Source organism: Balaenoptera physalus (genome assembly GCF_965194825.1).
Source record: "Balaenoptera physalus genome assembly, chromosome: 1".
NCBI lineage: Eukaryota > Metazoa > Chordata > Mammalia > Artiodactyla > Balaenopteridae > Balaenoptera > Balaenoptera physalus.
The window spans coordinates 152,541,198-152,564,054 of record NC_138882.1 but is presented as its reverse complement, the minus strand read 5'-3'; the positions used below and the strand labels follow the sequence as shown (position 1 = coordinate 152,564,054).

The following is a 22,857-nucleotide window of genomic DNA, read 5'->3' as shown; positions in this document are numbered from 1 at the left end:
ATATGTGGGGCTCTCGAGGGCAGGGTCCCTGTTTACATTCATCCTCGAATTCCTGTGTTTATAGGTGTTCAGAAGATGGTGTGTGGAAGAATGGATGGAAGAACAAGTGTTCAGTTCCTGTTGTGTTAGGGAGTTTACCCAGTATATTTCTCGTTGTAATTTTCACAACCAAAGGTTTATGTATTACTGCTGACATTCCATACCTCTCTGTGCCCCATCCCCCCTTCCTGGGAAGCTAAGACCCTAACAGAGTAAGTGTCTGGCCCAGGGTCTCACAGCTATCATGTGGTAGAGGCAGGATGAATGATAGGATGGTAAGTGACAATTCAGGGAAGAGAAGGACAAGTTTGTGTCTACTGCCAGTTCTAGCCCCTGGCCAAGAAGGACATCTCCTTTCCTGCTCAGCCTCCTTGGCCCTCAGCCCTCTGGAGAGATCTTCTCTGTCCAGTAACCTCTCATCCCCTTCTTTCTGCGGTGTAGGTTGGCTATCAAGCAGGGAGCAATGGCCAGCCCCTTCCCTCGCAGTACATGAACGATCTGGACAGCGCTTTGGTGCCGGTGATCCATGGAGGGGCCTGCCAGCTCAGTGAGGGCCCCATCGTCATGGAACTCATCTTTTATATTCTGGAAAACATCGCATAGACAGAGAGGACTTCATTTTTTTCTGTTCAGACCTGTTGCAACAGCAGTCATACCCAAATCATTTGCACTTTAGAACTGGAAAATTAAGATTTTGTTAACACTATTAATGGGGGAGGGGGTGGGGTGGGGGTTTGGGGGACGGGGTGGGAAAGGGTGGTTGGGGGGACAGATGTTCCATAATTCTAAGTCTTCTATGCATTGTCCACCGAGAAGATCTGGGCAGCTTCTGTTACTGCACCACAGTTAACGCTATCCTCGCAGCTAATCCCCTTCTGTTACTGTTTAGACAAGAGTTCTGCTCCTCTGTTTTAAGACTTAACTTTTGGTCTTGTGCTCAGAAATGCTCAAATGGGTACAGCCATCACCAAGGGTGGGGTGGGAGGGCAGAGGGGAAATAAAAAATGAAGCATCAGTCTTGAACTCTTTGTACAGAATGGATATAAAAAGGACAGTTTCACGCTGATCTTGTCCCAGTTACATCACAGCGACTTCAAGTAGGAGTCACACTTAGATTTTTTGTTTTTACTAGATTATTTATTGAAGTGAATCAAAGACCCAAAGGATTATCTCTCTTCTATCCAAGGAAGGGCGACTCAGTGTAAATGAGGTCACCTGGATAGTACAGCGAAGTACAGGATCTCTCAAGATCTGCCAGCGTGGATGAGACACTGAATTGGGCCTTTCTGTGAAAGCTGACAGAATATACCCAAGACATTTTTAGTTATAATATACACTAGAGGTATTTTATTTTATTTTATGCCATGCCCTGCCGCTTGCAGGATCTTAGTTCCCTGACCAGGGAATCGAACCTGGGCCCTGGCACTGAAACTGCAGAGTCCCAGCCACTGGACCACCAGGGAATTCCCTACACTATAGGTATTTTAAAAAATATTTTATTGAGAAATAATTTAAACTTCCAGGAAAGTGGCAAGTTAAAAAAACCACCACCATCACCACCACCTATGTATGCTTTACCCAGATTCAGCTATTGTTCACAGATTAACTCATTTGCTTTATCAGTGTTCCTTTCTTTCCTTTTCTCTCTCCATAAAAAATTGAGGCACTTGAGAGTAAGTTGCATACATCATAGCCCTTTATCCCTAAATACTTTAATGTTTGTTTCCTAAAAATTAGCACATTTTCTTACATAACCATAGGACAGTTCTCAACTTCGGTGTGATACTTTAACCTACCATCTGTCCAATAATGTCCTTCACAGCATCTTTCCCCTCCAGTGAAGCTTCCAGCATGATAAGACAGACGTGGTAAGTTGCTGTCGTGACTCACCTTTATCTTCTATGTCATTGATATTTTTGGTGAATAAGGTTCCTCCAACTCATTTCTTAATAGAAAATGCCTCATTTTGCATTCAGTTGGTATTTCCTCATAATTAGGTGAATTACACATTGTTGGCCACAATCCTCCCTAAGTGATGTTGTGTCCTTCTTAGGACATCACATCAGGGGTCACTTAATGTCCTTCTGCCCCTCACTGATGGTAAATTTTCATCACCTGGTCAAAGTGTGGTCCAGTTTGTCCACTGTATGTTTTCCCCCTTGGAACAAATAACCAATACGTGTAGAGATACTTTCAGATCATGCAGATATCTTGCTCATTGAAATTTCCCCTTAGAGTTAGCATTCTCTGATGTTTCCTGTCTGAATTGATCTTTTACTATGATGGCTACAAATGATTTCTCAATTCCAGCACTTCCTCTACCTTTATCAGTTGCACTTGATTATCTATAAGCAAAAGCTCTTCTTTCTTATTTATTCATGTAATTAGTTTTCATTATGGACTTGGAATTACTTTTTGAATGGTTCTAATTCATTATTTTGGCGCTCAAATGGTCTCAGCTTTGGCCAGAGAGAACCCCTTCAGGTGAGCTCCCACATCCTTGTGACATGCTCCTAACATTTTTCTGAACACTTCCTTTTCTGGCCTAACAAGATGCCCCAGCGCCATCTTGGGCTAACCCTGTCCCAGCCTTGGAATCAGCCTGTTTGTTTGTTTTTTTTTAGAGGAAGTGGTATTAGAAGCCAAGATTTGGTTTACCAAATTATTTACCAAATAATATTATTTGGTTTACCAAATAACATATATGATGCACTCTGATCATTTTCTCCTACATTAAGAATTTATTTTGGTCACAGACCAAATAGATTTCACAACCCACAGTTTGAAAAACACTGCTCTAGGGCAACTCACTTCCTTGTCACTGGCATCTTCTAAAACACCCAGGCCAAGCGAGAGGTTGGTCCCTCTGCAGTGAAAGCACAACTCCAAGAAGCCCCTGGAAGCTAGTGTGGGCCTCTGAGACAGTGAAAGGCTGCTCCTCAGCGGCTGGAGCTGGGCTTAGCACTTGGCAGTTACAGGCTGTGGAACTACGTTCAGGGCAACAGCTGTTTTCTGAGGCTCAAGTGTGTCTAGCTAGGTTTAGTGCTCTTCCGTGGTGGGGGAAATCTACATTCTACATCTGCCTCTCCATAGCCTTCGCTGATGGTGGCTGCAGAGAGCTGGGATTGTGACCTTTTCCGTAGATTTGGAGCTTCTAAGGCAAGAAAAGAATGGATGCCCACCGAACACTAGCTTGTTAAGCACCGAGCCCTGGGACTGTCACCCCCCAAACCTGACAGGCACAGGATGCACTTGTTAATAACAGGGGTATTAATAACAGGGTTAATGATAATAATAGTAGGTATTTGGGTGTAACATCTAGCTTGCTCTAAATATAAATTGGAGCTTCTGTAGGAGCTGGTTCCCTTGGTCCTGTCTTCCCAGAGAAGTTACCTTTCTTCCTGCTCACCTAAGTAGATCCTGCAGTTATACATACCTTCTGGGATCAGTGCAAACTTTTAAATTCCCCTATTCTGGCCCTGCATAGTCAGGTCCATTCTCAATTGCATAAAATGTCCTTTATGTTTAGTAAAATCATATTGTGGAATTGGCCCTAAAATAGCCAAAGCTAGTTTACTGTTTTCCCTTGTTTCACTTTTGTTTTTATACACTGTATGTTGTGTAGAACTGAAACATCACATTTCCAAATAAGGCAGATTCTTCTATAATGTAAACTTAGATTGAGATATAGAGATCCTTATAAAGAGGAACAGAATTGCCATTCTGGTAACATTAAATTTTTAAAAACTAAATTCTTACCAAATGCTCGGCAATGTAGTTTCTCCATTTCTTTTTATCAACTCTTATCTGAGCACTTACCGGACTCTAGGGCTACAGAAATATGCAACTTTGCCCTGTATACATTCCCATCTAGTGTCTTCCCTCATGCACAGTGTTTCCTGAATGCTGGTGAGCCCAGAATTTCCAACCGAATTTACTTCTGTCATAACTAGTCATCTGGGGAATAATTTATGCATTTAATGCATTTCAGACAACAAGCAAGCAATCTGCTGAACACTGTTTCTAGAGCAAGTTTGTGATGGTGGTTTCTGTTTTAATAATAATGCTAAAATAATAATGACAGTAATGGGATTTGGAGGATTGTAATGTAGCCAGAAGGGATAAGGAGCAGAATAGGAATGATAATGCCCATTTTAGAGTTTGGGAAGCTGAGGCCCAGAGGAGGGAAGAATCTATCTGTGATGGAACTGGACCAGGTGCAAGCTACCTGCCTCTACCTTCTACCAGTCTCAGCCCCACAGTTTCATCTTAAAAGCAGTTGCCTTCACTTAAGGGGCAAGATCTTTTAAGAGCTGCCCACACATACTTGGAAAACAAGCACTCGAAAATTGGGAAGCAACAATGCAGGTTTCAGAATAGTGCTTTAAGAAAGGAAAATAATAAAACAAACTAGTCTGCCCTTTAATTGTGAGCAAGACTTCCTGATTCTGAGATAAATTTCTTCCATATTTTATTCAGTTCACTAATTCAGAAGAAAGTGTGCCTTGCACTAAATTGAAATTTTAAAATTTAAAAATGATTTGGGTTGTGGCTGGTTCCCAACTGCCCATAAGTCACTAATCTGCGATGCTGAGTTGCTGCATTTGGATAAATCTTAGGTCAAGATGAAGCTGGGCAGGCTCCTCCCATGCCAGTGACCCCTGCGTGCCGTGGCTAAAACAAAGGCCTTTTAAGAACCTTAGTCTCCAAGTCCAGTGGGTGGCTCTGTCTTGCCTCTCTCAGCCTGGAAGTTCTGTTTTCCAAAAAGCAAAGGGCAGTTAAGCAGAATGAAACTGAACAGGTTATGATGGGAAATCTCTGAGCCACAGAAAACTTCCTATCAAATTTCTAGCAGAGGCCTGAGTTTAGAAATTCCTAGGGCTGGCAGAACCTTCAAGCCCTCTTAGCACTGCTGAGTTGGGTGCAAACCCCGAGGTGAAGACTAGGTTGAGTCAGGAACCCTCTTTGCCACCCCTCTTCGCTCTAGGCCACCTTATGAGGGCTAACAACCCTCCTTTTCATTCTAGATGGCTGCTTGTATGACACATAGATATGACTGCATTTGAGGGTTAAGGCTCTCATCTATGGAATTTTTGGTAGTTCACTCTGATAGGTAAGACTGGCCAGCAAGCTCTCAGAAAAGTGATTTGTTGTCCCTGCTCTGTTACCCACTATAAGCTCTTCTCGTAAGGGCAGGGAAGCATGGTCCAGCTCCATCCCAGAAAAAGACACACACACAAAAGCTCAATCCCTGAGCTGTGCATTTGCAATACTATAGTGATCAGTAAGTGGAATGTATCTGCTTTACGTAAAGCCTTAAAAAATTATCTTCAGGAATGCTGTGTTGAACTTAATGCTTCAAAAAAAGGGGAAGAAAGATGCAGTATTAAAGTTTATTTCTAAGAGATGTAGAATATTGCAGTTTTGAACATTAAATCTATTGCAACTATAAATCCCTCCATTATCTCCATCCATTCAGAAAAACAAAGCCAAAGGAGAATTTCTTGGGAAGAAACTAAGGGATTTCCCTAGGTGATTAGCTGAAGAGGCAAGGCTTCCCCTGCCCTGTCTCAAAAGAGGAAGCCATAGCAGCAGTTTGTCAATTAACAAATGTTACTGCCACTCTGGCTTTTAAAAAGTGACAGGGAGCAGCAGGGCTTTTGTTTAGGACTTTGATGGTTACTTTGTGAGGAGAGTGTAAATCCCCTACAATGAATTAATTAGACCTAGTTTCTTAAATAAAATCAGCTACATAATATATATACACATATATATATATTTTTTTTCTTTCCTAGTTAACAACATTCTTTCAGTCTTAGGTACATGGACCAAACCCAAGACAACCCTACCCTTACTTCCCACCACACAGTCCTGAACAAACTTCCACTGAGAGCTTTGAGAAGCAGGGAGGCTAGTGCAGCAGCTGTCTGTCAGGAACCAAGGCACAGGCACAGGCAGGGCAGGGGTAAACTGAGTTGTGTGGGATAGGCTGCCACTGGCCACCTGGAGTCACGGAACCCTGCCCCCACCCTAAGCAGGGGGTGTGGCGGGGTGTCCAGATCACACTCGAGTTTTCCCATCCCTTACAGTTCTATCTTTTAAAGGCACATCTAGAAATGGTGCAACTGGGGGCTCGGGTAAGCTGCAAGCAGTTGCTACCCAGGGGTTAAGGAGTTACAAGACTCCATGGCAGAGCAGTGAGGCTGTCCTTGCCCTCCCCCAGATGGAGGGGTAGGGGGAACCTTGGAATCCAGCCTGTTTGGGTGGAGGCCTGGGGAGGGGCCAGCAACAGGAAAGACTAGGGCCGTGGTCAGTGATGCAAGTACTTAACAGGTCTTTGGTGCTTGTGTAGCAGCATCTCCGTTATGTACAATGACCTCTGTAGCCAGCAGAGCTGGGGGTGGGAAAAGCTGGAGAGGAATTGCTGGCCTGACTCCACTCCCTGCATTGACCCTCTGTTGCACACGGGCACAAAGCACAGGAAGTCTAAACTGCAGTGAAAGTACAAGTAGATTTTAGAAAGCGTTTCCTGAAGACAGACCTGGGAAAGTTAACTTCCTTCCCCGGTTCTACTGAAGATCATGAGACACTGAGCCTGAGCGCTACCCAACAGTTTTGCCTCTTGGTCTTCCTCACAGATGAGAAATTCCTAGGCTTTCTCCTTAGATATGAGTTGAGTACTGGAAGGGTCCCTGGGGGGCCCAGGCAGTGAGCAGGGGACAGAGGTTCCAAGGGCCCAGAGAGCTGCCCACCTCACAGGCCCCTGGGCTCCAGGACCAGCCAGTTCTCGGTGACCATCTGCACGTCCTGGCCACTCAGAGGCTCCCGCAGCCTCACCTTCACCTCCAGCTTGCCCCCAGTGGGCTTCCTTCCGTCCAGGACCTGTGAGGACCACGGAGAGGGAGATGGTAACTGAGGGGAAAGGGGTGGGAAGCAGGCAGCTCCCCTATGCTCACAGGTGAGGAGAGAGAGGGGCTAAAAGCATCCTGCATCTCAACACAAGAGTCTCCATTTCAGGACAACCCCACCCTCCTGCTGTTTGGTGGTGGTGGTTTTAGGTAAGTCTTATAAAAAAAGTCGTATGTAAATCCAAATAAGCACCAATGCTCTGAAGTGGAAGTGAGGAACCTAGAGCTCTGCTTACTCAGTTTTCCCCACAGTCCCCTTGGCAACTCCTGGAAGAAATGCTCTGGCTTCAAGGTGCAGCCTGAAAAACCACGAGCCCAAACCTTCAGTTCACAGATGACCCAGAGAGAAGTGAATGATACCGTCACACAGCCACTGTGCAGCAAGGTCAGGACTTGCTTGTCTTTCCAGCTGCCATGCTGCTTCCCTGCTATGCAGGAGAGGGGGCGGCTGGAGTTCAAAGCAGTGCTACAGGCTTGTGAAGTCTAACCAGCCTCACTGGGGCTGATACAAAGCAGGCCCCACTTAAGAACTCCCCCAAACAGGCAGAGGCAATGTAGTGGGAAAAGCCCCAGCCTACGAAGGCATCAGCCAGGGTCGGGCCTAGCTGTGCCAGAGACGCTCTGTACGAGCTTGCGGAACACCCTTCTCCTCCGGGAACCTTAGCTGCCTCGTCATCAGGGGCAAGCTCTGGGAGTCCCTGTGAAATTCAGTGAGTTCAGGGAAGCTTAAGGAGCTGTCTGGGGCTGATTCCTAAACACGGACTAGCTGTGTTCTGGTGGGTCCCTCCTCTGCAAATACATTATCAACTTTATGTCCAGAGCTTGTTCTACTTCATCATGTTGCCAGACAATCGCCTCAACCATAACCTGCCCCCAGACACCCAGGAATTTGTGTGTGCCAAGTTGACAGCCGTGATCAGGCCCCTCAAAAGCCCCCTAATCCACCATCCCTGGGAACCTGAGTAGTGCAGAGCGTCTTGGAAGGATTGTAGCTACTGGGTGACGCTATGAAATTTTCTCAGGCCCTCTGAATCTCTTCATTTGTGAAATGGGCATAGCACATACTCTATAGCACACTTATGGATATTTTTAAATTAATGGGCACAAAAAACCTACAACAGGGACTGATGTTCAGTGAACGTTGGCTCCTTTCTTGCCAAGCCCTCCGGTTTGCCCACCCTACCTCCACAATCTCTCTGATCTCACACTCATTCTCCAGACGCTCCAGTTTCAGGTGGGCTGTGCCAACCAGCTTGTCACTTCTGAAGAACGATCTGGAAAGCCAAGAGTCAGCAGAGGATTGGACTGGGCAGGGAAGGCAGAAATGAGCTGGCTAAACCCAGCACAAGAAAACTGAATAGTAGCAGGGGCAGCAGCAACAACAAAAGCCAATCCTTCCTCCCAGCCCACCTTGGCAGTGTGACTGACCAGAGCCCTCACCCTTTGTGGAAGATTTCAAACTTGATTCCTTTGCTTTGAATCACCCTCCTGAAGCCCCGGTGGTTTCGGTTGATGTTTAGTTTGAAGAGCTGATCAAATTCTGCAAGAGTGAGGAGAAGATAGAGGAACTTGGCTCCCAGGGATTTCCTGAGAAAGTGGAAACTGGCCCAGGGCTGGCCTCCTCTCTCAATCTTTCTGCCTGCAATTTGGAGTCACTGCCACCAGAGGGAGGTAGAGAGAGCATCGAGGTCCTGGCCTTGAAGTCCACTTGGACAGTTCTTGTTAGACACAGATCAAACCAAAATGGGAAAGGCTTGGAATTTGGAGTCAGGATTCCTGGATTCAGGTCCTGTTTCCACCATCTCCTTGCTGTGAGGCCCTAAGCAAGTCCCTCTACCTCTCTTGAGCTTCAGTTTCCCCAATTACCTTAGAGAAGTAGTAATACCTGCCTTTATCTCCTAAGTTGAGAAGACCAAGTAAGATAATAGATCTGAAAGCACTCTGGAAACACAAGTGCTGCACAAATATATCAGAGGGTGAGAGGGAGGAGAAAGCAGCCCTCACGTGGGTCCTCACCTGGAGAGTTTGTGTTTTTCACCACAGCTGTTTTGTTTTTTTGAGCCTGGTCCTAAAGCAGTGAGAAGAGAGGAGTCAGGACAGCTTGAAAAAACAGAGATATAGGGCCAGGAACTCTGGGCTACATCAATGCTGAGGGAAGGGACCCATAAAGGGAATGGGCCCAAGGGTCTTCAAACCCCTCCCTATAGCCAGACTCCAGGGATGGGGAGAAATAGAGCACAGGGCCCTGGAAGGGAAGATGGGGTTCACAGGATCCTATTGCTACCTGAATCTCACCGAATTAGGATAGTGGAACTCAAACCGCACAAAAGCATCCAAGTCATCAGGGGTCACCCCTATGAAGGAGAAGCAGGAGTCAGGGTCAGAGGGAGAAGCCAGGAGTCCAGCACTTGACGCAGAGGGAGAGCCGGTGCCTCCCTAAGCAGCCAGGAGTGGAGAGTCTACACAAGTGCCTCTTAGGGTAGGGGTGGCCCTAGGGCTACCTGGAGGGGCTGGGAGGTTCATTCCCCGGACAACAATCAGATGCATTTCTGTGCTGTTGAGTTCTGCGAAGATCCTAGAGCCAGGAAGCAAGGAGAAAGAGCCCAAAGTGAAGGAGAACAGTAGGAAAAGGTCCCCTCTTCCAGTGGCTGCCTACCCAGCAGGGTGGTGGCCAAGAGGAGAGTGGGCCCAGGGAAGCAAAGCTTGTCTGAGTAGAAGCAGCAGAGCTGGCGTGCAGACCTCGGTCTGTGACCCCTAGTCCAGGGCTCCTTCCCCAGCCACCACACAGCTCTGAGCCCCTCCTCACAGACAGGCACCATGTCCTACTGCTCCCCAGCCCCAGGGCCTACGTCAGGGTCAGTCAAGCCTGGGAAGCCTCACTCAAGGGGCCTAAGTCTCCACCCCTGCCTCCCAGCTTCTTGCCCAGTCCCTGCCTGGAGCCACGGTCTCCCTTAGGCTTTGGCACCTCACAGTTTGGAATGTCTTCAACTCAAAGTGGTGGCTGGGAGGGTCAAGGCCCTGGGCCTGGGCCAGCTGCAGGATCTCAAGCTGCTTCTTGCGGTCTTGAGCAAGCTTCTCAAACCTGACAGGGACAGGTGTGCACATGAGCACGGCAGGGCTCATTTTCTGCTCCCCACCCCACAAGCTCCAGCCCCAGCCCCGCACTTACCGGGTAGTCTCGGCCACATTGCCCTGGTGCATAAACTGCTTGGAGAACAGCACACACTTCTGAAAATGGGGGCTCAGAGTGAATCCAGAGTCCAGAGCGGGACCCGCCTAGGTTGGCCTTCGAGGCCTGACTTCTGAAAGGTCCAACCTTCTGTAGCCTCACCCCTCTCCTCCAACACGTACCTCAAGTTCACTGCTCCCAAGTCCCATTGCACTTCTTTGAGTTTTTGCTGTTTCCTCTCCTGAGGATAGCCATTCCCCTAAATTCCCTTAGCAAACACCCATTCTTCTTTAAAACCTAATAGAAAGGGACTTCCCTGGTGGCGCAGTGGTTAAGAATCCGCCTGCCAATGCAGGGGACATGAGTTCGAGCCCTGGTCCGGGCAGATCCCACGTGCCACGGAGCAACTAAGCCCATGCGCCACAACTACTGACCCTGCGCCTTAGAGCCCACGAGCCACAACTACTGAGCCCGCAAGCCACAACTACTGAAGCCTGTGCTCCTAGAGCCCATGTTCCACAACGAGAAGCCACTGCAATGAGAAGCCCACGCACGGCAATGAAGAGTAGCCCCTGCTCGCCACAACTAGAGAAAGCCCACATGCAGCAAAAAAGACCCAAGGCAGCCAAAAATAAACTAATTAATAAATTTTTTTAAAAAACCTAATAGAAACATCACTTTAGAAAGCAGACTTGCAGGCAGCCGTTCAGATACACATACACCCAATTATACATCTATGTATATCTTACATATATATATATACACACACACACACATATCTGTCTCCCCAAACACTTCTTCCTCCCATCTTCAAAGTAATTCCCCCTCCACTCTGTTTGAACTTCATAACCACCCTGCAAGAGGGGCACTAATCATCCATTTTATAGATGAGGAAAATGTGGTTCAGAGAAGGGAAGTGCCTTACCCAAGATCACACAGCCAAGTAAGTAGAAGAGCTAGAGTTTGAATCCTATCTTGCCTTTCACCAAGGGGAGGCTGTGGGCACTGAAAGGGGAGGACAGACAAGCAGTCTACTGACCTCACGTTGCTCCAGAAGCATTTTTTGTAGCTGGGCATACACCTCCTCAGCCTTCTGAGAGAGTCGCAGGTCCTCATGGTGGATCAGGATGAAGTCACCCTCCTCATCCGTTAAGGGTGAAGGCACCTGCCCAGGTCACAAGGCCCCTCAGGGGCCTCAAGAGTCAGATTATTCCTCTACTGAGCCTAACAGACACAGGAATCCAAACTAAATGTTTCTCCAGCTTCTATTAACCTCCAGTGATGGGAACTCATTGCCTGCCATCCTATCGCAGGCTGCTACAATGCTCTGCTTTCCACTGGCCTTGCCCGGCCTGGTCAGCTCTCACCACAGGCAGCCCCCCCTGGCCTCCCCTGGCCTCTCTTGGGGTCATGGGACAGAGAGACGCATAAGCAAAAGGCTTTCTCAGCTGTCACCACATCCTATTCAGGTCCCGCCTCCTCCAAGCAGCAGCCTTGTTCACAGTCTGCGCATCAAGCCGGCCACCCACCTCTGCCTGAGAAGTCCTGCTGCTCATGAACCAGGCGACACTCACCTTGGAGAGGTCCACAGGTCGGCCAGCTCGCACCTGGGTGATCTGAGCCTCAAGGGATTTGGCCACCCGCAGATGGGCTTTGGCCTGCTCCAGGTCCTGGCCACGCTTGGCCTGCAGGGCTGCCCGCTGGTACTGCAGTTTCCGTGCCTGCAGCAGGGCCACCTGCTCTCGCACTGGAGGGAGGGGACACTGGTTAGAGCCATGCCTGCCTCTCACTAGAGCTTTCACTCCTCCATCCCTCTTCTCCCCGACTCACCAGCTGGACTCAGTGACTCCTTAGAACTCGAGGCTTTGGGCTCAGGCAGGGGCTGGGATGAAGGGACCAGAGGCTGTGCTGGCTTCTTGGCCACTGGGGCCTGGGCTGGGGGCTCATCCTGCAGGTGCCCAGGAGGCTGTCAAAGGAGGCTGTTCCCCACCCCGGCCATGGCAGTTTCCAGACTCGGGGTCTCTTCCTAACACTGTACTAACTTACTGTGTGACCTGAAATGAATGGCTTTCCCTCGTGGGCCCTAGAGAGTCTCAGGGCTAGAAGAAGCCTCAAAAGCTCTCTGAGCTAACCTCCCAACATGAGACAGCAAGGTAATGGGGATCAAACCTGGGCTCTGGAGTCAGAAACACCTTGGTCTGAATCCAGCTCTGCTAATTCCTAGCTGAGTGCCCTTGCCCAAGTTTTTTCTCTGTAAAGTAGAAGAAAGAATATCTACCTCGCTGGGCTTGTTAGTATGGACACCAGTGTTTGGGTTCACCCCTCACCTGCTGTTTCCCCCCACCAACCCCTGGAGCCTCGGGCACTCAGCCAAACCTTGTCCTCGTCCTCATCGTCCTCTGCGGGGGCTGCATCCTCTGAGGAGGCCAGTTTCTGGGCAGCTGCTAAAGTAGCTGCCACCACATCCTCTTCAGTACCCATAGTGGGCTCCCAGCCAGGTATAGGGGGGAATCCTGTAGAAGAGAGACAACTGGGAGAGGGTTCGGGTAGCCTTGGGGAGGCACCAGATTGCTGCTAGTCCTGTGTGGGTCCTCCTGGGCATGGCTGGGATGGGTGGCTCCCCCAGAGCGGAGGCAGATCTGTGAGAAATCATTTCCCCTTCCCCCCATCCTGCTCAGGGACCTCATAAGACCCCAGGCCAAGCCCCACTCACCTGGAGGAACAGGCAACTCAGCAAAGTCAACTTTCCGTCCTGCTCGGTGGGCTCGAATGGCATCTTGATATTGCTGCAAGGGAAGGAAGGGAGGGACTGATGGTGGGCAGCAGTCTGCAGGCTCCACTCAGGGAGAGACAGGAAGAGGACAAAGACAGCAGCCCCAGGAGGAAAAAGAGCTCCAGAGAGAGACAGATAGATGAAGACTCAAAGACCAGGGAGCAGACAGACAGCAGCCAGCCCAGGAGGGAGGCTGCAGGCCCACCTTGGCAATACGCTCGTGCATCCGGGCCTTGCGCTCATCCCCACTGCCCCGAGCCTGGGTGCCTGCCTCACGGTACTTGTTCAGCCTCTGCTGCAGGGCGTCTAGCACTGTCTGTGGCTCAGTAGGGGCCACTTGAAAGGAGAAAGGAGATGGCCTCAGCTTTGCCTGCCTCCCCCCAGGCCCCCACTCCATAGTCTCATCATCCAGTCCTACCTGGGGTGGCCGGGATGTCAGGGGCCATCACTGGCTGCACTCGCTCCACTGCTGGGTGTGCATCTGAGGGTGCTGTGGAGGCCTTGGAAGCCTGTGGGCGGGGCTTCAGGTCTGGGGGACCCAGAGCAGAGATGTAGGTGTGGGTGGGGTGCCTGGCCAGCCCCAGCCCTGAAACTCCTCCCCAGCCCCAGCCCCAGCCTGAGCAGGCTCCCCCCGCCCATTCCCACACTGACCCTCAGGTGCTGGGGGCATGGCACTCAGGTCCACAGGCTGCCCCTTCTCCAGGGCCTCCAGGACGGCCCCAAATCTCTGCAGTAGGAAGAAAAGCAGGTGTGGGCATAAGCTAGGGAACCCCAAGGATCTGGGCTGAAAAACTGCCCCTCAGGCCAGTCTCACTGAAGCCCAGTCGAGCTGTGTGACCTTGAGCAGGTCACCGCCCCATCTGTGAAATGAGGGATTGGACACAGGACCTCTGAACCAGATGCCATACCTTCCCAATCCTCATGAGCTCTCGGGCACGATCTAGGTCTCCAGCCCGCTTGGCGTTCAGGGCAGCCACTTTGTACTCTCTCTGTCGGGCCAACAGCAAGGCCCGTGGGTCTGGGTCTGAATCTGGGGGGCCAGAAATACTAGGGCTGCCCAAGAGGCTTGTCTCAGGCTGGGAGGGGTTGTCTATGGAGAAACAAAAAGTCCACAGAGAGGACATGAAGGTCAAAGAAGAAGTTCACCAGTGCCTCCAGGTCTGGTTGGCCTGAGGACCTCTTAGGGAAGGTGTGACTGACAGCAAGGGAACAATGGCAGGATGGGGAGGCAGGCCTTGGGCTCTGACCTTGGGAACCAGGATGGGATTTGACTCTCTCCAGATACCTGGCTCCACGGAGGGGGTAGCTGGGGGTTCTGCTTCAGGGCTCCTGTTGGTTGTTTCCTGAGGGGCCAGGGGCCTCTTGCCCAAGGCCACTGGAGGTGGGATCTCATCCTCACTGATCTTCCTGCCTTTCCTCACAGCAGCCAGCTGGGACTCCAGAGTCTGAGGGAGAGAAGAACCAGAAACCTAGCCAGCCATCACGGCCTGGACCCTGCTCAAAGACAGGCCAAGGATCCTTCACATCCGCGAGGCTGGCGGGGAGGCTTCCCCTCTGCTGGCCCAAGCCCCTCCTGTGCCTCACCCTCTGCCCTCACTGCCCTCAGCCCCACTACCAGCCCTGCTCCCTGGCCGAGCCCAACCCACCTTCAGGCCGCGCTCACAGCGCCTGGCTTTGGCTGCTTCACCTGTCTCCTTGGCACTGGCCACGGCCTCCCGGTAGTTGTGGATCCGATCCTCCAGCAGAGCCTGCAGCCCCTGAGGCCCTGCAGCCTGTAGATACTTGAGTTCAGGGCCTGGCCACTCCAGGGCCAGCTAGGCCCTTGCTGCTCCCTCCCCGCAAGGAAGCTGCCCCGGAAAACGAAGCTCTTGGATTCAAGGAGAAGGAAGAACCTAAAAGCCTCAAGGTGGGAGGCAAAGACTCACTGGAGAGGCCAGAGGCCATGTCAGAGGCAAACAGAGAGGCCCAGACACTCTGTGGAGGCCAGGAAATGGCTGCAGGGGGCGGTCTGGGAGAACAGAGAGGCCTTTGAGGCCGGCAACCACCAAGGAGTTTCTTGGGCTCAGCCTCTGCTTGGGGCAGCTGCTGAAGGAGGGCCCTGGAAAGGGTTACCACAGTCTTCCTAGGCAAGCCGTGCTCCGTGTGTGTTATACATGGACATGCAGGCACAAAGGACGTGGACAAAGGCACACTGGACCCCTCCAGAACCCACCTGAGCCGCTGGGACTGAAGCTGTTAGGAGAGCTGTCTGCACTGGAGGTTCAATGTTTTCCTGTTCCTTCTCCTCAGAGCCACCTGGGCTGGCTGTCTCGTCGCCAACCAAGGGCCCAGCCTCCTCATCTGCACCCAGGACCTCCTGCAGCTCAGTCTGGGGAAACACAAGTCCCAGGAGCTGGGGAGCCTCATGACCATACCCACGACAGGACCTGAGAATCAAGGACACTCTCCCCCAGCAGTATTTCCCAGTATCGCTCACTGTGCCTGAAAGTCCCCTTTACCAAAACACTCCTTTAATCTGACCAGGGATAGGCTTGAAATCAGTGAAGCCTCCAAACCTGAGAATCCCCAAGTACAGAGCTCAGACCACACATCAAAGGGGACACATCTCACAGCATACAGTCAGGAAAAGGGCCCACGAAGGGCAAGGCGCTCAGTCAACATCAGAGCACACAGAGGGAAAAACCCCAGGCCTCCTCCACAGGCTTGACCACAGAGCCCTCTACCACCAGCCCGGCAGACGCACCAGCAAGTCTGCATCCTCCTCCAGCCCTTCCTCCTCCTCCTCCTCCTCCACATCCCGCATACAGTCCGCCGCCAACTTCTCGATGTGGGCCATAGGCAGGGGGGCTGGGGGAAGAGGGTCACAACAACTCAGAAAAGATTCCCAAGGAGTAAAGGAGGGTCTTCAATCCACTGAGCTGGCAGACACACCCAGGTAGAAATCCTCCTTCCCTCCCACAGCCAAAGTCCCACCTCTGCTCTTCCTTTATGACCCAGCGCGGAAGACCCTCAGCAGGGAAACCTTTCCAGGCCCTCCAACAGGCAACAAGCTGCTCCCTTCTTGGCACTTTTGCTGTGGTAGTTATTCACAGACATATCCATCCATTCCCCCTAACCACACCTTTCACATATATATAAGATTTTTAACATTCATTTGAGCTTCACAGTAATTCTGCAAGATAGGTAATACTGGGAATTCCTGGCGGTCCAGAGGTTAGGACTCTGCGCTTCCACTGCCGAGGGCCTGGGTTCGATCCCTGGTTGGGGAAATAAGATCCCACAAGCTGTGCAGTGTAGCCAAAAAAAAAAAGAAGACAGGTAATACTATCCACATTTTAGGTATGAGTAAACTGAGAACTTTATTAATTTTCCTAACACTGCAATCCTGGTAAATGGCAGAGCCAAGATTCAAACCCAGGCTCATCAAACCCAAAGCAGGTTTGGACTGAGAGAGAAGTGATGGCCATCATTCTCCCAGACCAGTGAGCCCCTTCTTGGGTCCTCTCCTTGTCCTCAGCTCAGGAGCACATGGGATGGGAGATGGTTCTAAGGGTTCCTGGTTTAGACCCTCTGACCCTCCCAGGCTTCAGGTCTCTGTGCTCTTCCAAGCTGGGGAGGGAGATACCACTTATTCATTCATTTGACACAATTTCTGTGCACTCATTATGTGCCCAATTCAGTCTGTGCTGAGCCCCTAGTCTATACCAGGCCCTGGCTAGGGCTAAGGATAGGGACCTGAGTCAGCCTGCGACTCAGACTGCTGACTGTCCACAAGGGAGAGGGCGCAGTCCAGAAAGGAGTGAGCTCCCCATCACACAGCCAAGTGAGCAGGGCAAGATGGCCTCTTGGTGGGAATGCTGCAGAAGGGACATGGATACCAGAAGGACCGGATGATCTGGCCGGCTCCCCACAGCTGTGAGGAGAGGACCCTCCCCACCCCCTGCAGAGCCCACCTGGTCCCAGCATCAAGTGCTCCAAACTCACCCTGCCCCTTGGGTGCTGGCTTCTTGCCTGTGGTCCCTGCTTCCCCAGTGAGGGCCAGCAGCTCAGCCTCCAGGTCCCCATCATCTTCAGTCTCCTCCATCCCCAGCAGCATGTCCTCAGGGCTGAACTCCACAAACAGCCCAAGCTGAGAGGAGACACACAATGAGGCAGAGGGTGGAGCCCAGCCCCAGAGCCAGCCTCCAGGAGCTCAGCGGCTCCTTCGCTGTCTGTGGGGCCTAATGTGCAGAAAGGGAAACTGAGGCCTGCAACATTACCCCCTGGGACACTTATCTCCCTGGTGACTCTACAAAGAACCCAGTACGACAACACTACCATTATGATTACTAACAACAATAACAGCACTAGCTGCCAGGCAGGGTATGTAGTAGCACTCTATGTGATTATCTCAGTTACTTCTCATAATCCTGAGATACGTCCTATTTTCTTTTAAATTGTGGTAAAACACATGTAGCATGAAAACTACCATCTTAACAATTTTTAAGTGTAGAGTTCAGTGGCGTTAAGTATATCCACATTGTTATGCAGCTATCACCACCATCCATCCAAAGAACACTTCTTATCTTGCAAAACTGAAACTCTGTACCCATTAAACAACTCCCCATTCCCCCCCACCCCACCCCCTGGTAACCACTATTCTACTCTTTGTCTCTGAATTTGACTACTCTAAGTAAAGGTAGGTCCTATTTTTATCTCCATTTTCAGATGAAACTGAGACAGCCTTGTAAGTGGCAGAGCTAGAATTTAAAATAAGGTCTTGTGTCTTGAGTCTATGCCCTTTATCCTACCACCTCCCTTACCTGCCTCTTTTAAGACAATAAAAATGGGCTAAGAAGTCTCAGAACTTGCACCCAGAAGAAATAAAGGGAGAAAATTAGAGACCCCATCAGTCCCCGACTTGGGCCACAGCCCAAGTTGTGGGCAAGCAAAGTTGTGGCCCTAAATGAGGAATCCATGAGAGCACTGAGACTCCATCAGAACACCCTAAACTCTGGCAGTTCTTGAACCCTCCAGATCATTCATATGGAGGTGGCCATGGCAGGAGGAAGCCTGGGTTGAAACACACGAGAGTTCAGGCCTCATCTCCCACATGTGTGTGGCAGGGGTGGGTCAGAGGGTCTCTAAGGGTTCTGCCAATTTCAGGAGGCATGGCTCTAAGTCTCTAGATGAACAGGGAAACCACACAGGTGACCCAGTTTGCCTGAGTTGTCAGAGACCCTCACGCTTAGACTGACCCAGAGGTGAAGGTGAAGGTGAAGGAGGCTGTATATCCGTACCTGCTTGGCAGCTGCCACACCCTGGCCACTGGCCGGAGGGCCCTTCCGAGGTCTTGGGCCTGGCATCTTGGCAGCCTGGACACTTGTCTAGTGGGGAGTGGAAGAGGCTCAGACTGGAGCAGCCTACAAGCCCCGCCCCCAATGGATGTGGTTAGTAAACTCCCAACTCAGAGAAAGAAGGCAATGCTTAACACCCAAGGCTGAAACACCAGCCCTGGAAGTATAGCACTGAAGCAAGCACCATGGAAGATGAAAGGGATGTGGCCACCTGTTAATAGGTTTAAGGGGGGAGTGTGGACACAATAAAAAGTTACCGAACTGACTGACAAATTTGGATTAAACCCAAGTGGTTGAGTGGTGAGTGGCTTAAGAAGGCAGGTTCAGGGAAGTAACTCTAGGTACAGGGTGGGTATAAGGCTGGGTAGGATTCAGAAAGGCTCTAAAACTGTGCTGTTAAACACAGTAGCCATATGTGGCTATTTATGTTTAAATTTAATCAAGTTAAAAATCCTGTTCCTCAGCTAGTGGCTACCGTCAGCCAGCACAAATAATGAAGATTTTCATCACTGCAGAAAGTTCTATTGGACAGTTCCGCTCTAGAGAAATCTGACACAGCATTCTGATTCACTCAGAGACCTCACAACCATTCATAGGACCTACTGTGTATCAGAGTGTCCTGGGCTTTGGGAGCGCAAGAATGAATCTGACATGGTGTCAGTCCTCAAAGAACATTTACATGGCGGAGAGTCCCTCATCACTGGACAAAACCCAAACAGGGCTGCGCCAGGGGCCATGGGTGCCCAGGGGCGGCCCCTTACCCAGCAGAGAGAAAAGGCTTCTTGGAGACGGTGGTGCCTGTGCAGAGTTATGAAGATTTTGGGGGGAAGGAAGGGGAATAGGATTCCAAACATAGGGAACAACCTGATAATGGTTCTGAGGTGACAACAGCTTGACCTGCACAGGAAAACTAAACTGGGATTAGTGGGGCATAAAGTGTGAGACAAGAAATGGTACAAGCGAAGCTGAAAATGTGAGCAAGGGGCAAAAGAGAAAAACCTTTAAGCCTAAAAGAGTTTGGGCATGATTCTGAAGGCAATGGACGTGATGCGATCAGGTCGGCGATTCAGAAACATCCCTCTGGCTGCAGAAAGGAAGGAAGTAGGAGGGCGAACCCAGGCTAGAAGCCGTCCCGGCACCGAGCATCTTGCAACGGTCTCGGCGAAAGGGGAGAAGCTGAGACAGCGTGGGGGCGGCGTTGGGGATGGAGAGAAGTGGACCGACTCGAGATAGGGGGTAAAATCAACAGGGCTCGGAGGTTAACTGCATGTGCGCTCACGGGAGGGGGCGCTCAGGATGACTCCAGGCGTCAGATTTCAGTGACTTGGGTGAACGGCTGGCGGTCAACTGAGCGGGTGACACAGAGTGAGCGGGTCAGTGAGACGCGCCAAGTCTGCGGCTCCGGGGGCACCGGGCTGGGGGCAGCGGTGCTGGACCAGGCCCGGGCTCAGGCGAGAGGAGGGCAGGGAGCGCGCAGGGGAGGGGAAGCCGGGGACCCCACTCCCGAGCTGCAGGACGCACCGCCCTGCCCTGCCCAGCCGCCTCCATCTCCCCCGCCGTCCCCTCCTCTTCCCTCGCCAGAAGGCGGGATCGCGGCATACCTCGCGGCGGATCCGAAACCGACCCGGACCTTCTCCCGCCGGGTACCGCCCAGGCCTCCCGCGGCCCCTGGGCCGCTGAAGAAGCCGCGACAGGAAGCGCCCCGGCGGGAGGCGCCTCGGGCCCTAACACGTGACTCCACGACCGGTGCGGCGCCTATTACGCATGCGCAAGGCCAAGTGGGCGTGGCGCTCCAACAGGTGACTCCAAGGGTGGGGTTATCAGCGCGCAGGCGCCTTGGGGCAGGTAACGCGAAGCTTTCGCCGAGGGTCGTTGTGCTGTTCAGGGTTGTCCGGCTGCTTGTGCTAATGCAGCAGGTTTGCCCCCTGTCCTTGCCCATTTATTAATACAAGTTCCCCGCCAAGCTTCTCCCTCACTCCCACTCTGAGGCTGTTTGGGCGCAAGCTCGCTTATCTAGCTTCAAGTCCTCGTCCCGCCCCTCGGCGTGGGGGTGAGGATGGTGCAGCCTCCGCCCTAGAGTAGCGGTTTCGCTGCTCACCGTCTTCCGCAGTGTCCTGTGTAACTGAGTCTCTAAGAAAGAGAAATGGGGCTCACCATATTCTTCTTAATCATTCAGCACTTAGATGTACCTTTTCCAGTCAGAAGGCGGGTTGAATACTTAAGATATGACAGGCAGTGTTCATTGCACCTCTTTATAAAGTCACTTCAGACAGTTCTTACTGTCTTTTAACACCAAGTTCTTACCCCCCTACCCTGCAGGGCAATGCAATGCAATTGGAGGGTAGGGGGGAGGAATCTTCCATCTAAAACCTTGCAAATCACTTCCTCCTGCCTATTTCCTAAACTTTTATCTTCCAGTTTCCTTGGACAAAGAGCTTTTCCACCTCCTTATTGCTTTTTGGTGATTTCCTGAAGAAGAGACCGTCTTTACTATTTTAAAATGGAAGGTTCAGGGAACTCCCTGGTGGTCCAGAGGTTAGCACTCTGTGCTCTCACTGCTGAGGGCCCGACTGCAATTCTTGGTCTGGGAACTAAGAGGCTACAAGCCATAAGGTACAGCAGCCAAAAAAAAAAAAAGAATGTTGAAAAGAAATAAAATGGAAGTTTTACTCCCATATTTCTTCTCATTAAACTTTAAAATGTTTTATAATGAAAGTTAAGACATACAAAAATATACAATATTTCACATTTGCTAGAATGCAAACTCCATAAAGGCAGGAGCTTTTGTTTGTTCTTTAACTTCAGTGTCTAGAGCAGTGCATGGTACACACTAGGCACTAAATAAATAGTTACTATTTCTTGTGTGAATTAACAAATACATGGGCACTTACCACAAGTTTAAGAAAAACCAGTACAATACACTTGGAGCCACCTCGCCACCTCTCATGTTACAACCCTTTCCCAAAGAGATATTCAATCTCCTGAATTTGCTGTTTATTATTCCTGAGCATTTCTACTATGTATGTGTACATCCTTAAGCAAACCATAGTATTTTTTTTTCAAGCTTTGACATTATATCATTGTTATCACTGCAAATATTCTTCAACTCCTTTTTTTACTCGACCTTGTTTTTAGCTTCATCCATTGATACTTACTACTTTATTTTTCATTTCTGTATGTTATCTCACAGTATGAAAATAATTCACTTTTCCAATGGCTTGCCATTATAGTGCTATGAATGTTCTTGTATATAATTCCTGATGTATACATGTGTTTCTCTAGGGTATATTCCTAGGAGTGAAATTGGGGGCTCATAGGATTTTATAGACTAAATATTTCCAAATTATCTCCAGTGCAGTTGTTCAAGTTTACACTTACATCAATGGGGCATTTGGTTTCCAATTGTTCCATATCACCATGGAAAGATTTTTTTTTTTAATAGATGTGAAAGTGTTTTGACTTGCAGGCCTCTTTTACTATGTTTCCATTTTGTTGGTTATATTTCTTATTTTGTGGATGCCTTATTTACCCATTTTCCTTTTTCTTATTGTATAATGCTTTAAAATATTTTGATACTGATCCTTAGTCCATTACGTGCAGTTATAAATATATGTGTGTATCTATGTATTTTTTTGAACTATTTAATTAGTTGCAGATGTTATATTTCACTCATGTCTTATCGTGATTCTCCTAAGAACAAGGACATTCTCCTACACAACCACAATAATTTATCACACCCACAAAATTTAACATTTACATAATCCTATTACCTAATATGAATATAGTCCATAATAATGCTTATAACTGTTTGTATCTCTTAAATCCATGACCCAATCAAGGTTCTTACAGTCTACTTAGCTATTTAGCTCTCATTTCTCTAGTCTCCTTTAGTTTAGAATAGTTTCTCCATTTTTTTCTTCTTTTGTGATATGAATATTTTTGAAGAGGAACCATTGCTTTGTGAATATTTTTCCCTCAATTTTGATTTACATGATAATTTTTCTCATCAGTAGATTCAGGTCAAACCTTTCTGGCAGGACTATGTCATGGATGATGTATTTTCTCAGTAGCTGACATGAGGTTTTAGATGTCAGTTTGTTCTATTGTTGGTTTATCAGAATTAACTTGCAAAGTTATACAAAAGAACCCTACCAAGATTTTAATTGGAATTGATTTATATTTAGAGATTAATTACATTTATTAGATTTATTCCTAGGTACCTTATATTTTCTGTGCCATCTAAGTATTTTTTATTTAAAGATTTGTTTTTATGATAAATGGTATCTTTTAAAAAATTCCATTTTCTAGCTATTTGTTACTAGGGGTTATTTATTACTGATATTATTTCCAGCGGTTCTTTTTTATGTGCTAAGTATATTACACTCAAATTGTTCAAAAGTTAAGAGATACATAATGACATACAGTGAATGTCTTCCTCTAACCCTGAAGGTAACCATCCAGTTCTTTCCCAGAAGCAACCAATATAAGTAATTTCTTACTTACTCTCCTGGAACTATTTTATATAGATACCGTAATTGTGTGCATGTATTTATATACATGGTATGTTACCAGTAAATAAATGTCAGGGCTACTAACAGAAATAAAACCCAGAGAGAGGGCCTAGTGTAGGAA

At 49.3% G+C, this 22,857-nt stretch overlaps 2 protein-coding genes and 1 long non-coding RNA gene across 21 annotated transcripts in view; 2 read left to right on the top strand and 1 right to left on the bottom strand.

Annotated features, from left to right (window-relative positions):
• Positions 1-3,791, top strand: part of ZFYVE9 (zinc finger FYVE-type containing 9) — a 189,701-nt gene extending 185,910 nt beyond the window's left edge. For all 5 annotated transcript variants that reach the window (XM_082428846.1, XM_082428847.1, XM_082428848.1 and 2 more), the window contains one exon: positions 481-3,791. In XM_082428846.1, the coding sequence (XP_082284972.1) occupies positions 481-642 (162 nt within the window). In that variant the 3' untranslated portion in view covers positions 643-3,791. The remainder of the gene's footprint in view (positions 1-480) is intronic.
• Positions 121-19,961, bottom strand: CC2D1B (coiled-coil and C2 domain containing 1B; the record flags this gene model as incomplete). 15 transcript variants are annotated; one of them, XM_082429221.1, is made up of 26 exons in its annotated part: positions 19,827-19,935; positions 19,225-19,309; positions 18,169-18,255; positions 16,874-17,018; positions 15,633-15,736; positions 15,102-15,257; positions 14,536-14,661; positions 14,175-14,334; positions 13,798-13,979; positions 13,541-13,616; positions 13,308-13,418; positions 13,095-13,225; positions 12,830-12,902; positions 12,493-12,629; positions 11,947-12,064; positions 11,691-11,863; positions 11,156-11,281; positions 10,117-10,175; positions 9,913-10,029; positions 9,449-9,522; positions 9,243-9,301; positions 8,964-9,015; positions 8,388-8,487; positions 8,154-8,221; positions 6,792-6,921; positions 1,217-1,334 (listed from the first exon to the last, which is right to left on the bottom strand). In XM_082429221.1, the coding sequence occupies exons 3-26, from the start codon at positions 18,232-18,234 to the stop codon at positions 1,217-1,219; spliced, it is 2,661 nt and encodes an 886-aa protein (XP_082285347.1). In that variant the 5' UTR covers positions 18,235-18,255; positions 19,225-19,309; positions 19,827-19,935. The 15 variants fall into 15 exon arrangements, with proteins under 15 accessions (XP_082285340.1, XP_082285342.1, XP_082285347.1 ...); XM_082429214.1 differs by lacking the exons at positions 1,217-1,334; positions 19,225-19,309 and adding an exon at positions 121-624 and having other exon boundaries at positions 8,131-8,221; positions 19,827-19,961; XM_082429216.1 differs by lacking the exons at positions 1,217-1,334; positions 19,225-19,309 and adding an exon at positions 121-624 and having other exon boundaries at positions 19,827-19,961.
• Positions 19,318-22,782, top strand: LOC309645788. The gene is made up of 3 exons (XR_014255064.1): positions 19,318-19,598; positions 19,807-20,024; positions 20,644-22,782. It is a non-coding gene; the product is annotated as an uncharacterized lncRNA (long non-coding RNA).
• The last annotated feature ends 75 nt before the right edge of the window (positions 22,783-22,857 follow it).